At 43.0% G+C, this 16,021-nt stretch overlaps 1 protein-coding gene across 1 annotated transcript in view; it reads left to right on the plus strand.

The window, feature by feature from the left end:
* OMA1 (OMA1 zinc metallopeptidase) overlaps positions 1-16,021 on the plus strand; it is a 113,760-nt gene that overhangs the window by 68,414 nt on the left and 29,325 nt on the right. Inside the window, exon 6 of the mRNA XM_089656553.1 lies at positions 13,216-13,365. Coding sequence (XP_089512679.1) covers positions 13,216-13,365 — 150 coding nt within the window. The remainder of the gene's footprint in view (positions 1-13,215; positions 13,366-16,021) is intronic.

A 16,021-nucleotide genomic window follows, 5' to 3' on the forward strand; every position in this document is an offset into this window, starting at 1 on the left:
CTCGCTTTCAGATGAGATCTGGGGGCTCCCTTTTTGGGTTCTGTGAGGTAAGGGGCAGACCCGTGGTTTCTTTCTTGGTCTAGTGATCCCTGTTAGCCAGGGTATACCCTACCTTCTTGGTAGTCCTGGTTAACTTGTTTGAATTTATCCTTCTTGGATTGTTTGTCTTGTGGTATAGGTAGCGATCTCATTCTCAATCTCTTGCAATGCTGAGGTCTACTTGTCTGCCTTGTGTTGGTAATTCCAGAACTGCCAGTTCACGTTTTACTTGACACAGTTGGACCTTAACCTCTTCGATGACCAGTAACATATAGTTCAGCGAATTTTGGGTAGACTTCACACTACTTCTCGTAAAAAACTCACGTTTGTGGCGTCCAATTGTTGGCTGGTTTCTGATCAGAAACCTCTGGGTATTTTTCATGATCTGTAATACTCAGACAGCATCTGACCATGCAGTTCAAGATTGACCTGTCTTTTCTTCAGTCCTTTAACCTCTCTTAATCGGTTGCTGACCGTGTCGGATCCAAATGCTTTCTCAGTATCGAGTGGGAAGAGAATTGTGTCAATCTCTTCTTTGTTATAGATACAGTTGTGCTCAAAAGTTTGCATCCCCTGGCAGAAATTGTGAAATTTTGGCATTGATATTGAAAATATGACTGATCTGCCACAAAATGCTCTTTTATTGAAGGATGATGATCATATGAAGCCATTTATTATCATATAGTTGTTTGGCTCCTTTTTAAATCATAATAACAGAAATCGCCCAAATGGCCCTGGATCAGAAGTCTCCGCCCCCCGATTAAAAATTTACATACCCTGGAATGTTCGGCCTTGGTACAGACACACAAGGTGACACACACGGGTTAAAATGCCAATTAGAGGTTAATGTCCCACATCTGTGGCTTTTTAAATTGCAATTAGTGTCAGTGTATAAATAGTCAATGAGTTTGTTAGCTCTTACGTGGAAGCACTGACTAGGCTAGATACTGAGCCATGGGGATCAGAAAAGAACTGTCAAAAGTCCTGCGTAACAAGGTAATGGAACTTTATAAAGATGGAAAAGGATATAAAAAGATGTCCAAAGCCTTGAATATGCCAGTCATCACTTCCACTAAGAAAATGTAGGGACCTCTTGATGCCAAGTACAGGTAGACCAAGAAAGATTGCAGCCAGAAGAATTGTTCGGGATACAAAGGGAAACCCATAGGTAACCACAAGAAAAATACAGACTGCTCTGGAAAGGAGTCCTGCGAGACTCTGAAATGTCGCACTTGCTGTAACCATGTGAGTGATGATTAAAGCTTTGGACCCTTAATTGGAGATCCTTGGTGTGCTGGTGATTTTCTTCCCACTTGAGTCTTTTTGATTCTAGCCGATGGTCGCTAGAGCACCCATTTATGCATACAGCTAACCTTGGATGTAGGAATTTGTGCGTTGGGATTATGCTGTCTTGATTCAGTAAAAGGAATAGTGCCCCATCACTAGTATCAGTAAAATGAATAGTTCCCTATTGTTGTCAGTGGAAGGAATAGTCCCCCTATCATTGGTGTCAGTGGAAAGAATAGTCCCCCTATCATTGGTGTCAGTGGAAAGAATAGTGTCCCATTGTTGGTGTCAGTGGAAGAAAGAGTGCCTCACCATTTGTGTCAGTGAGAGGAATAGTGCCTCATCATTGGTGCTGGTGGGACGAATAGTTCCGCACCACTCTTGGTGTCAGTGTGAGGAGTAGTGCTCCGAGAACCATATAAAGGCAAGCAAAGGACCTCTTCTGGCCCACTGGCCACAGTTTGGAGACCACTGTCTAAAAGCTAGGTGTAAATTGAGGCAGTTGCCACACCTGTTCTGTGTAATGGTTTTGCACAGAGCAGCCCTGACCCCCTTCTTCCCGAGTCCCCCCCCCCCACTGGTGCTCCCACCACCCACTACCCCCCCTCTGTAAAATGCAACCCCCAGCAAGCCACTTGGTTATGGCATTTGGGTGTGCTTGTGTCTAATAAACATAAGGATTGCTGCTCAGCTGGCTTGACAGCAGTGGGAGCCAATGGCTTCCGCTGGTGTGTCTCAGCCAATGAGGAAAGAGAGATCTTGGAGAGCCAATGATCAAGATCGGGCTCAGGTAAGTATCATGGGGGCTGTGGGGGGGGGGGGGGACTGCACACTGAAGGTTTTTTTACATTCATGCACTCTATGCATAAAGGTAAAAGGACTTCAGCCTTTACAACCACTTTAATTCATCCATTGCTAATAGAGTCCAGCATGGAGACACTCATTAATTAGAGTTAGGACCGTATGATACGGAGGGGCCTTGACTTGACAGTGCGGCCTCCACATAGATCTTCAAAGGTTGTGCAACTAAAACTTCTCTTTTTAATGCAAATTATTAATGTGTTTGTTTTTTTTTTTCTGCCGGCCAAGGCCTTGTTCACACGGGCGTACTACAGCATACATCCTTGCAGCAGCCGTGTATGGAGATGTACAGGCGTTCCCTACATCTGGCCACAAAATGTTTAGGTTGAGGCACAGCATTGTCCGGCCAGAGAACGGTTAAAGCAGACCTGCTCTGCAAAATAAAAGGCAGATGTAGCATGTACCAGAACAGAATCCGCCGCTGTTAGAAACCCCCAGGGAGAGACAGACGCTCGTCCTTCCATTGCGTGCACTTTGTGTCCTCCTAAAATCCACCGTCATCGCAGACTGCACACAAGGCTTTTTTTTTTTTTTCATTTTCAGCCGACAATTCCCAGTCCAAGCTTCTTAGCTCTCTCACATCCACCTGCACCGTCTCAGCCACTGATTGCTCTGACTGCGGAGTCGTCTTTAAATGACCTACTTTACTCAATCACTCCAGAAATCAATTTTAAAAGTCACGTAATAGCCTACTTTCAGAGGCAGATCTTATGCCAGTCAAACGGAAATATCATTACGGCTTATTCCCTTTCAGGGTGAATATTGGAACATATTCCTTCTCTCTTCCATTTAAAGCTGAAGTTTAATCTGCTTAGGTTTTGCCTTCCTTGGGTCCTTCTTTTCCCCTCATCAACATGCTAATATAATTTTTTTTCTTCTTTTTAACTAAAACATTTTCGTATTCATTACATACCTTGTTTTAGATGCAGTGATGTCATTACTGGGTCTGTGTGCTTCTCTATACAATGCAGGCAAATCATGGCTGGTAAGAGGGGCTGGCAGGGTGCTGCGCATAGATGCCTGAAAACATCGCAGCACTCTACCTCAGTATTTAATTATTATAAAAAAAAATACACACACACACGGACACACACACACACACGGACACACACACACACACGGACACACACACACACGGACACAGGCTCAATTTTCATACGTTTGGCTCTGTATGCCACCAGAATAAATCAACCCCTTGGCGCCAGCGCCTCCCGGCCCTTTGAGGGTTTCAGAAGCTGGGAGGCACAGCGGGGTTTTTGGGTCATGTGACCACCGTGATTTGCTGTCACGGTGGTCACGTGATCGGGAAAGGTCACGATCGCAGGAGGAGATTGGGACCTTTCCATGAGTACCGGACATGTGTGCTGGGAGCGTGCAGGGCGTGCGCTCTCAGCACATATGATTTTCTTAATTGCACGCAAATGTGCGGCTGCTCGGTGTCAAGGCCCAGACGCCGGGAGGCCGCACATTTGCATGCGGCCGGCACCAAGAGGTTAAAATGAAACATTCCATATGACTTTGAAGTACAGACTTTCAGCTTTAATTCAAGGGGTTGAACATAAATATCAAGTACAAATTTTAGGAACTGCAACCATTTTTATACACAGTTCCTCCATTTTCAGGGGCTCATGTGTAATTGGACAAATGATTATTATCATAAATAAAATGTTAATTTTTAATATTTTGTTGAGAATCCTTTACTGGCAATGACTGCCTGAAGTCTGGATCCCATGGACATTACCCAAGACTGGGTTTCCTCCTTTCTGATGCTTTGCCTAAAGTCTGGAACCCATGGACATGACCAAAGACTGGGTTTCCTCCTTTCTGATGCTTTGCCTGAAGTCTGGAACCCATGGACATGACCAAAGACTGGGTTTCCTCCTTTCTGATGCTTTGCCTAAAGTCTGGAACCCATGGACATGACCAAAGACTGGGTTTCCTCCTTTCTGATGCTTTGCCAGGCTCTAACTGCAGCTGTCTTTATTTTTGCCTTCCGCAAGTGAAATTCATGCTCAATTGGGTTGAGATCAGGTGATTGACTCGGCCATTTCAGAATATTTCACTTCTTTTCCTTCAAAAGCTCCTGGGTTGCTTTTGCAGTGTGTTTTGGATCATTGTCCATCTGTACCGTGAAGCGCCGTCCAGTCACCTTTGCTGCATTTGGCTGAATCTGGGCTGACAGTATATCTGTAAACACTGCAGAATTAATCCGGCTGCTTCTGTCTTCTGTCACATCATCAGTAAACACCAATGACCCAGTGCCACTGGAAGCCATGCATGCCCATGCCATCACACTGCCTCCACCATGTTTTACCGATGACGTTGCGTGATTTGGATGATGAGCTGTTCCAAGCCTTCTCCACACTTTTTTCTTCCCATCATTCTAGTGCAGATTAATCTTAGTTTCATCCGACCAAGGAATGCTTTTCCAGAACTGGTCTGGTTTTTTTAGATTTTTTTTGGCAAAGTCTAATCTGTCTTTTCTATTCTTCAGGCTTATGATTGTTTTGCCCCTTGTGGTGAACCCTCTGTATTTGCTCTCGTGAAGTCTTCTCTTGATTGTAGACTTTGACAATGATACGCCCACCTCCTGGAGAGTGATCTTCACTTGTGTGGATGTTGTGAATGAGTTTTTCTTTACCATAGAAAGGATCCTGTGATCATCCACCACTGTTGTCTTCTGTGGACGTCCATGCCTTTTTATGTTGCTGATTTTCATCAGAATGTACCGAACTGTTGATTTGGCCTCTCCTAATGTTGCTGCGATCTCTCTGATGGATTTGCTTAGTTTTTGAAGCCTTACAATGTCCTGTTTCACTTGCATGGACAGCTCCTTTGAAAGCATGATGTAGGTTCACAGCAATAAAGGAAGGGTGGCTACTCGTAAGAGCTGTAATTCCTAAACCCTTCCTGCGATTTGGATGTACATACCCTCATTAAACCTGAGAGTATGCACTTTCAGCCCATATCCATTATATATAGTATCTCCTAGAAGTGAGTCCACCCCTCACATTTTTGTAAATATTTGATTCTATCTTTTCATGTGACAACACTGAAGAAATGACACGTTGCTACAATGTGATGTAGTCAGTGTACAGCTTGTATAACATGTAAATTTGCTCTCCACTCAAAATAACTCAACACACCGCCATTAATGTCTAAATCGCTGGCAACAAAAGTGAGTCCACCCCTAAGTGAAAATGTCCATATTAGGCCCAAAGTGTCAATATTTTGTGAGGCCACCATTATTTTCCAGCACTGCCTTAACCCTCTTGGGCATGGAGTTCTCCAGAGCTTCACAGGTTGCCACTGGAGTCCTCTTCCACTCCTCCATGACGACATCACAGAGCTGGTGGATGTTAGAGACCTTGCGCTCCTCCACCTTCCGTTTGAGGATGCCACACAGATGCTCAATAGGGTTTAGGTCTGCAGACATGCTTGGCCAGTCCATCACCTTTACCCTCAGCTTCTTTAGGAAGGTAGTGGTGGTCTTGGAGGTGTGTTTGGGGTCGTTATCTTGGAATACTGCTCTGCATGAAGGGATCATACTCTGCTTCAGTATATCACAGTACATGTTTATTTTCCTTTCAGAATCAACATTTTCTATGGGATACTATACTACGAAATACTCCCCCAAATGTCTGCCATTGATTGCAAACAAGATTTGTTAATTTTCACACACAAAGTATTTTTCCTAACAAATTCATTCAATAACATGTTGCAAAAGTACACCCCAATAAAAGACAACAAAATCCTAATTAACAAGAATACAACTACAGGTGTATCTAATTATTCATTAAACAGGTGTCCAAAAGACAGTTGATTGTAAAAGGGCGTTACTTAACAGAGAAGACCCCTCCTATTTCATGCTGTCAGCACTGGCACCACATGGAAGAGAAATGTCACAAGGCCTGAGAAAGAAAATAATTTCCTTACACAAGAAAGGTGAAAGCTACAAGAAGATCAGCAATGCTTTACTTAACAGTCATAAAAGTGATACAAAATTTAACAACGATGGAACTGCAACCATCTCACAGAGACGTCAGGGCCGTCCATGGCAGTTAACACCTCGAGAGGAGCGTCTTTTGATGCGAAGGTTTGAAGATAATCGCCATGCTAGTTCACTGCAGTTAGTTAAAGAAGTAGAAAGACAAGCTGGGGTGATTGTTCCCGTGACACAATATGGCATACACTGCATGTGTGTCGTCCACAAAGGAAGCCTCTCCTGATGCACATGCACAAAAAAGCCCTCCTAGAATTTGCCACGGCCCATGCTGAAAAAAAAAGACTACTGGGACTCTGGAGTGATGAGACCAAGATAAATGTTTTTGGAACTGATGGCTTCAAAACTGTATTCCGTCACAAAGGTGAGGAGTACAAAGAAAAATGCATGGTGGTGGCAGTGTCCTTCTGTGGGGCTGAATAAGTGCTGCTGGTGTTTGGGAGATACATTTCATTGATGGTATCATGAATTCACAGATGCACTGCTCTATATTGTAAGAGAAGATGCTACCATCACTCCGTGCCCGTAGTCGTCATGCACTTTTCCAACATGACTATGATCCAACGAACCCAATCGAACACCTATGGGGAATTCTGAAGAGACAAGATGAGTTTCACTCTCCATCCATTATCCAGGCTCTAAAAGAGGTCGTTCTTGAAAAATGGAAAGAGATCAATGTTGCAATATGTTGCCAACTTGTTCATTCCATGCCTCGAAGACTTGGTGCTGTCCTTACAAATCATGGAGATCATATACACACACTCACTGGCTATTTTATTAGGTACACCTGTTCAATTATTGGTATTATAAATTACTAATCATTTAATCACATGGCAGCAACTCAATGCATTTAGGCATCTAAACGTGTGGTGAAGATGACTTGCTGAAGTTCTAACTGAGCATCAGAATGGGGAAGAAAGGGGATTTAAATGACTTTGGACGTGGCATGGTTGTTGGTGCCAGACAGGCTGGTCTGAGTATTTAAAAAACTGCTGATCTACTGGGATTTGCCCACACAACCATCTCTGGGAGTTATAGACAATGGGCTGAAAAAGCGAAACTATCCAGTGAGCAGCAGTTGTGTGGAGGAAAATGCCCTGTTGATGTCAGAGGAGAATGGGCAGACTGGTTCCAGATGATAGAAAGGCAACAGTAACTCAAATAACCACTTGTTACAACCAAGGTATGCAGAATACCATCTCCGAATGCACAACACGTCCAGCCTTGAAGCAGATGGGCTACAACAGCAGAAAACCATGCTGGGTACCACTCCTGTCAGCTAAGAACAGGAAACGACGGGTACAATTCGCACAGGCTCACCAGAATTGGACAATAGAAGATTGGAAAAATGTTGCCTAGTCGGATGAGTCTCGATTTCAGCTGCAACATTCAGATGGTCGGGTCAGAATTTGGCGTAAACAACACGAAAGCATGGATCCATCTTGCCTGGTATCAACGGTTCAGGCTGGTGGTATAATAGTGTGAGGGAGATTTTCTTGGTACACCTCAGGCCCCTTAGTACCAATTGAGCATCATTTAACCATTTGCCGCCTGCCCTATGGCCGAATGGCATCAGCGTTCCGGGTGGACGCCATATGGCGTCCTCCCGCACATGCGCAGATTGCGCTCCTGCAGAGCCGCGCAGCGGTGCGATCTGTCACCGGCCGTGTACCTCGGACGGCCGATGACAGATCTGAGTATCGGCCCCTGTTGCTGGTACCATGTGACCTGCTGTGACCAATCACAGCAGGTCACGTGACAGTTGTATACAATGGATGGCTTCATTCATGCCATCCATTGTATATTAGTGTCTAGCTGTGAATGGTCACAGCTAATCACATGCACATGTCATGTGATTAGCTGTGGCCAAATCACAGCTAAGCACAAAAAAAAAAAAAAAAAGGATCGATGTCATTCAGGTAAATGCTTGCTTATAGCAAAGTAATTCTTTGCTATAAGCAAATAATGCAAAAAAAAAAATAAAAAATACTGATCACTTCCCCAAAGTAGTACAATGTTACTATGGTAACATTTTACTACTTTGGTCATAGTGAAATATGAAAAAAAATCTTAAAGAAAAAAAATTTAATAAACAATGATGGAAAAAAAAAAAAAAAATATATATATATATATATATATATATATATATATATATATATTTTTTTTTTTTTTCATACTGTCACCAGTCAGTGTTCATGATCACCGCCATTCCAGTTATTTGATGACGCTGTACTGCACTGGTGACAATATGTAAAAAAAAAACAGTGAAACTAATTTTTTAATTTTTTCATGTTCCGAAAAATTATGACAAAAAAAATACAACTTCAAAAAACTCTCCATGCCTCTTAAGAAGTACGTCGGACTGTCTACTCTACAAAAAGGGGTCATTTGGGGGATATCTGTACTGTTCTGACATTTGGGGGATATCTGTACTGTCCTGACATTTGGGGGATATCTGTACTGTTCTGACATTTGGGGGATATCTGTACTGTCCTGACATTTGGGGGATATCTGTACTGTCCTGACATTTGGGGGGATATCTGTACTGTCCTGACATTTGGGGGATATCTGTACTGTCCTGACATTTGGGGGTATCTGTCCTGTTCTGACATTTGGGGGATATCTGTACTATTCTGACATTCTTTAACCTCAAGAAATTAGATTGGCTGTCAGTACTTCAGGATTGATCAATATTCAGATCTATACCATAATTTGTGAACTCTATAACTTTCCTACAAACTAAAAAATACATCCTAATTTGGGTTATTTTCACCAAAGACATGTAGCAGAATACATCTCGGCCTAAATTTATGAAGGACAATTATTTATTTGCAAACTTTTATAACAGAAACAAAGAAAAATGTGTGTTTTTTTTCAAACTTTTTGGTCTTTTTTTGTTAATTTAGCAAAAAATAAAAACCCCAGCGGTGATTAAATACCACCAAAAGAAAGCTCTAGTTGTGTGAAGAAAATGATAATATTTTAGTTTAGGTACAATATTGTAAGACCGCGCAATTGTCATTCAAAGTGTGAGAGCGCCGAAACCTGAAAACTGGCCTGGGCAGGAAGGTGTAAAAGTGCCCGGTATTGAATTGGTTAAATGTCACGGCCTGCTTAAGTATTGTTGCTGACCATGTCCATCCCTATATGACTCCAGTGGCTCCATCTTCTGATGGCTCCTTCCAGCAGGATAATGCACCATGTCACAAAGATCAGATCATCTCCAACTGGTTTTTTGAACATGACAATGAGTTCATTGTACTCCACTGGCCTCCACATTCACCAGATCTCCATCCAATAGAGGACCTTAGGAATGTGGTGGAACGGGAGATTCACATCATGGATGTGCTGCCGACGATCTGTAGCAACTGTGGGATGCTATCATGTCAATATGGACCAAAATCTCTGAGGAATGTTTCCAACACCTTGTTGAACCTATGCCATGAAGAATGAAGTAAAAGGGAGTCCAACCCGGTACTAGCAAGGTGGACCTAATAAAGTGGCCGGTGAGTGTATATACAAAATCTCATATACAGTTTATAACTAAAGCCTTATTGCATGGATCTATTCAAGGTTTCACTCCCAACAGAGCAAACATAAGGTAGGAAGTTTTATTTCTGCATAATATCTTTGGATAGAACTTGGTAAAAGTTTTTTTTTTTTCTGAATATAGGTCTGCGGTTATCTCAATCATGTTTGAGTCCTCTTACTGTTACCTGACTCACTACTAGCGCTCTGGGAATGCTTTGTCTTGTATAAATGATCTGGTTCAAGACATGGCGCAGCATTTCAATGGGATATAGGTCGGACCTTATGCTTTTTGCTATCATTAGTATATGCATTTAGTTGTTAGGGCAGGATGTGGTGGCAAGGTCTGTTAACTACTTCATGTCCGGACACTTTTACCCCCTTCCTGTGCAGGCAAATTTTCAGCTTTCAGCGCTATCACACTTTGAATGACAATTGCGCGGTCATTAATTTTTATAGCATTTTTTTGAGACAGATAAAGCCTTTTTATTTTGGTGGTATTTATTCACCGCTGGGATTCTGTATTTTTTTTTGCTATGTAAATGAAAAAGTCCAAAAATTTAAAAAAAAAAAAAGTGTTTTTCTTATAAAATTTTGCAAATAATATTTTAGCATAAATCTTGGCCAAAATTTATTCCGTTATCTTTTTAGTAAAAAAAATAAAATAACCCAAATTAGTTTATAACCAAAAATTATAATTTTTAAAAAGTTTTTTACATTTTTATTTTTTATATTTTTGTTTTTTTTGTTTTTTTTACACATACTGTCACCCTAGCAGTACAATGTCACCATGGTGACACTGTACTAGTTGGGGGTGCTGAAGATTTTTGTTTTTTTTTACACTGGCTCCTTCTCTCTGGCTGCATTCTTGCAGCCATTGAGAACTACTGTGTGAGCTGTGATTGGTCACAGCTTGTCACATGGTAAAAGGCTGTTGTGAATAGCCCTGTACCATGTGACCTCTGTGATCATTCACAGATTTCACACGTAGTAAGCAATGATGTCAGAAGTGACATCTTGCTTACTACTCTACATGTGATCACTGATTGGCCAATCAGTGATCACATGATCAGGACCTCGCAGAGAGGTCCCGTACGACAGTCGGTGTTCCACTTTGTCCGGAGGACACAGCGGGCACTGGATCGTGGTGCTGCGTGCTCGCAGGGGGCGGGGAGGCCGTTTATAATTGGCCCCCCGACCCTGCACTGCCACCGTCCAGCCGTTTATATACAACGGTCAGACGGGAGGTGGTTAAACATGTTTTTGCTGCCACTTGGTCTACAACCTGTCTTGTTTTCTGCAGGTGATTGAAGGTTGTAGCTGGGCCCCCTGGATTCCAGGAGATGGGGTGAGCAGCAGGGCAAGGGAACAGAGAATGAACACAGGGCAGTAAACCCATTCTACAATATGAATTAACAGCGGGGCGCAGTTCTGCATCCATGCCCTGGATGCTAGATGAACCTGCCCCGATACTGCTAGGCTCCTGCCATTGTTGCCTTGTGGATCCAGTTCAGGAGTGGGAGCCTGAACCAAGGAACACGGGGGCCAGAGCTTTCACAGGTTTGCATGTTGGGGTCACTGAGAAGTTGGGACAATAATGATAGTTACTTATTTTCTGGGGCAGGTAGTAATATCCCTCTGAAAATCAGTGCCATGCAATTAGAAGCCCCCATCCCCCGTCTGGGTTCAAATGCCAAATTTTTCATATTTATTATTGTATTTTAAATCAGAAGTTCTTCACGAAGCAGAGACAAGGATTTCCAGTAAGTCCAAGAATTATAATGACAATGGATTGAAAATGGAGGGTGATCAGGCTGATATAGTAATCTCGAGTAAGCGGCGAAGGAGCCAAAGGCGATTCATCACTCCGGATTATGATGTGATGGCCATTTTGTCATTCTCTTCATCAGGACTCGGGACGAGGATCTGGGGAGGAATATCGCGCCGTACACGCAATATTACACCGCGATGTATCACTATTATGTGCCTGTCTGTCGCATTAAATCACTGCTGCCATCTGTGCTGCCATCGCGAAAACCACCGCCACTTTTCCTGCCGTCCGTCACGCTTTAATTGGGAATTGAAAGGTCATGTTGTGACACCCGCCAGTCCTACTTTTACGCCAAAGTATAAAAAGGATCTTTTTTTCTTTTTTTTTATAAGCATTTTATTAGAATGGCTTTACCTGGCCGCTCTAGAAGTTCGAAAACCTCTACTACATAAGCAACGCATAAATATGCCGTGCCCTGCGTACACATCTGATTAGAAGTCTGATCATACCGAATAATTGTCTGCCGAGCCGGCAAGAAATTGCAGAGCTGCACTAGTGAATGGTGGTACTACTCCACCGGTGAAAGGTGGAGGTGAGTGAATTCCAAAGGTGGCAAAATAAAAGTACAAGCTTTTCGGTAAGACAAAAAACATTTGCTTTTTGACCACGTGTTTAACCCTTTTGTTGCCAGGCCTTTTTTATCTCAAAATGCACATTTTAGCTCTGAAGCCTACTTAAAGCTTTCAAAAGATGAGCTGGAAAATTCAAAATAGCCCTAAAAGCACCTTCTGGCGGTAGTCTCCTTAAAGTGATTGCAAAGCAGCGGTGTCCCGAGGCAGGTGCGGGGGGTGCGCGCCGCATCGGGTGACACCGGACTTGTGCCACAAAAAGGTAGGTTGTAAAGCAAGCCGACGATCCCCGCAGAATGGATCGGATCTGCGGATTGAGCATAATGGATAGCAATGGATACCAATAATTTTTTTTCTTAGTTTCTGTTATAAAATTTTTTAAATAAGTGATTTTTCTCCTTCACTGATGTGTGCTTATGAGGCTGCAGTGATGGGCACTGTATGTGGCTCTGATGAGGAGGCACTGGTATGTGGCACTGATGAGGAGGCACTGGTATGTGGCACTGATGAGGAGGCACTGATAGGCGGCACTGATGAGGAGGCACTGGTAGGCGGCACTGATGAGGAGGCACTGGTATGTGGCACTGATGAGGAGGCACTGATAGGCGGCACTGATGAGGAGGCACTGGTAGGTGGCACTGATGAGGAGGCACTGGTAGGTGGCACTGACGGGCATCACTGATGGGCACTGATTTTAAGATTTGCGTTACCCTTAGTCACGACGGGGTTAATGCATTCCCTGAATTAGGGTAAAAATAGTTTTACCACTTATTGTGCCACCCATAAACACTTACCCGAGTCCTCTGATCAATCCAGCGCTGTCCCTGCTGCAGCTCTTCTCCCATCACTTCCTGTTCTCACAGGAGACTCAGGCATCAGAGGTAACCATTGGCTCCTGCTGCCATCAGTCAAACCCTGTGTGTCAATCATTAACATGTTAACACCATTCCAGAAGTCCTTGTTCAGACACTTCCTTCTATAAGGTGACAATGCTTAGTCCCATTCTACCAATTGTTCTTTCATTTAAACTTGCAGTAGGATATTTTTTTTTATGATTCAGAGATTTCCTAAAGGTTATTGTTCTGGTTTGTCCCCAGGCCTGCGTTGATGTGAGGGCCAGCTCTGTGTTCTGGAAACAGATGGTAGTGATGGAGACTTATGGAGATGAGCCTCATATCCCAGAAGTGCTTTCAACCCATCCATCACATGAGAGAAGAGCAGTATATCTGGACAGGCTCATACCAAAGGTAAGAAGAATACAAAGTAAATGGCCGAATGTGTGTGGACCCCCCTTCCATACAAATTGAGTTCAATTGCTCTACTCCAGGTCCATAATGACACGGTTTGACCAGTTTGGTGTGGAGGTACTCTGGTGACCCTGACCTCAACCCTAATGAGCACCTTTGGAATTAATTGGAACACTGATTGTGAGCCACATCTTCTCACCAAACATCAGTACCTGACCTCCTAAATGGGCACAGATTCCCGCAGACACCTTCCAAATTCTTGTAGAAAGCCTTCCTAGAAGAGTGGAGGATGTTCTATCTGCAAAGGAGGCCAACTCCATGTTAATGACCATGGTTTTTGAATAGTTTTCAGATAAGCCCATAAAGATGAGGACCGCCATGTTACACCCACATCATTGTGAAGCGAAAACAAACAAAAAGCGCACCAACCTTGTGCATTACGCTTCTGAAGCTCTGAGGAAGAAGGGACGCCCTTCGAAACGTGTCACCTGTACCCTGAGTGTCCACTCCTATGATGGGACTCGTGCAGGCTGCTTTTATCCCTAGTCCCTTTGAGGACTTACATGCTTGATATACTTCATTGTTTGTGAGTATTATTCTGTAACTAATACATTTTGGCTTACTGAGGTAATGCGCAAGGTTGGTGCGCTTTTTGCTTGTTTTCGCTTCACAGTAGTGGTCGGGCTTCCCCAGCCTTGTTTTAAGCTGCACAGCCCCATATGCACTGGTGGTAGAAACTTTCAAGTCCTGGTTCCATCTACCTACTCCGGGTTGGGTCACAGAGCGCAAGAGAGTTCGTTTTCTTCCACACCCACATCATTACCAGGCTATTTTTCAGTTTTCACTCTAATAGTTTGACTGACAATTATTCAGTTAAGCAACAAAGTACCCAAGTGTTTCCTTGGCTCTGCATGTCCACCAACGTACCTTGGATCGGCATGGTGCATGCTGCCAGGCAGAAGGGAGAGAGATAAGCAAGGCATGCCTAGTGCTTTGTCATAAATATATATTGTATTAAAGCAACTAGTTGGAGGATACCCAGATTTCAGGTATATTTTTTAATATTGGACTTTTTTAAAAAAAAACCCTTAAGGTATCAAAACAATGTACTGTATGTAAACATTACAAAAATATTCCAATTATTAGGGCCGAAGTGAGTGCAGTAGATGTAAAACACTTATGATACTCATCATAGTCCACATAAATCAACATATGGAATACTGCACCAAGCTTGTCTCCAATAGTTTTATTATTATTATACAGGATTTATATGGCGCCAACAGTTTGCTCAGCGCTTTACAATATAACGGGAGACAATACAGCAACGATACAGTTCAATACAAGAGGGTTAGAAGGGCCCTGATCCTGGGAGCTTACAATCTAAGAGTGAGGGGCTAGTGGTACAAAAGGTAATAACTGTGGGGGATGGACTGGTAGGAGGAGTAGAAGATTCCATTATTAGCTGAGGGCAGGATAGGCTTCCCTGAAGAGATTGGTTTTCAGAGATCGCCTAAAAGTGAGCAGAGTAGGCAATAGTCTAATAAATTGGGGTAGAGAGTTCCAGAGGATGGGGGAAGCTCTGGAGACGAGCATGGGAGGAGGAGACAAGGGAGCTAGAGAGCAGGAGGTCGTGCGAGGAGCGGAGAGGACGGTTTGGGTGATATTTTTTTATGCTAGGTATGTCCCCAAACAGGTCCAGAATAAGTAAGTATAATATAAAGTTCTTCTATTCAGAATTTCAGAAAACTTAGATCTTTCCCGTTTATTGTATCCGAAGATGATGAATATGCAGGAAGGGCACTTGATAAATTAGTACCAAAGCTGAACGTGTCCAGCAAATAGCAAAGACCGATCTTCACTCATTACCACCAAATATCCATTTATAGCACGATGATCCATGGTTAAACATAAATTGAGTTAAACAAGTTTTTTGAAATTCTGAAAAGAAGAACTTTATATTATACTTACTTATTTATATTGCACTTACTTATTCTTGATCATTTGGGAGATATCCTTATAAAAAAAATATTAGCGACAACCTTGATGTGATATTCCATATGCAGGTGTATGTGGTCATTTCGGCTACTATAAGGGAAATACTGTATATTTTGTAAAAGTTTTACATATATTTTTGTTACCTTACAGTCATATTAATGGCTTTTTGGTTTTTTTTATATATATAATAAATAAAAACATATTATACTTGCCTGCTCTGTGTAATGCTTTTGCACACAGCAGCCCCGATCTCCCTTTTCTCGTGTCCCCCGCCAGCATTCCTGTCCCCTCCCCTCTGCTGAGTGCCCCAGAGCAAGAAGCTTTCTATGGGGGCACCCAAGCACACTCGTTCCTAAGCAACTTCTCTGTGTGCCTATTAACACACAAAGCCACGGTTCACCCAGCCCCCTCTCTCCTTATTGGCTCACTGGCTGTGGAGAGTCCCCCTCGTGCACATTGCTGGATCGCGGTGGGGCTCAGGTAAATATTGGGGGGGCTGCTGGACACAGAAGGTTTTTTAAGCATATCATTTTTTTATTTTTGCTGTAAATAAAAAAATTTTAAAAAGAGGTTTATTCTTACCTGCTCTGTGCAACGATATTGCACAGAGCGGTCCCATACCTTCTCTTCTGGAGTCCTACATCGGTGCTGTCTGCTCCTC

The sequence above is a fragment of the Staurois parvus genome, unplaced genomic scaffold, assembly GCF_062004578.1.
Source record: "Staurois parvus isolate SC_StPar_1 unplaced genomic scaffold, SC_StPar_1.0 ptg000917l, whole genome shotgun sequence".
In the NCBI taxonomy this organism is placed as follows: Eukaryota; Metazoa; Chordata; class Amphibia; order Anura; family Ranidae; genus Staurois; species Staurois parvus.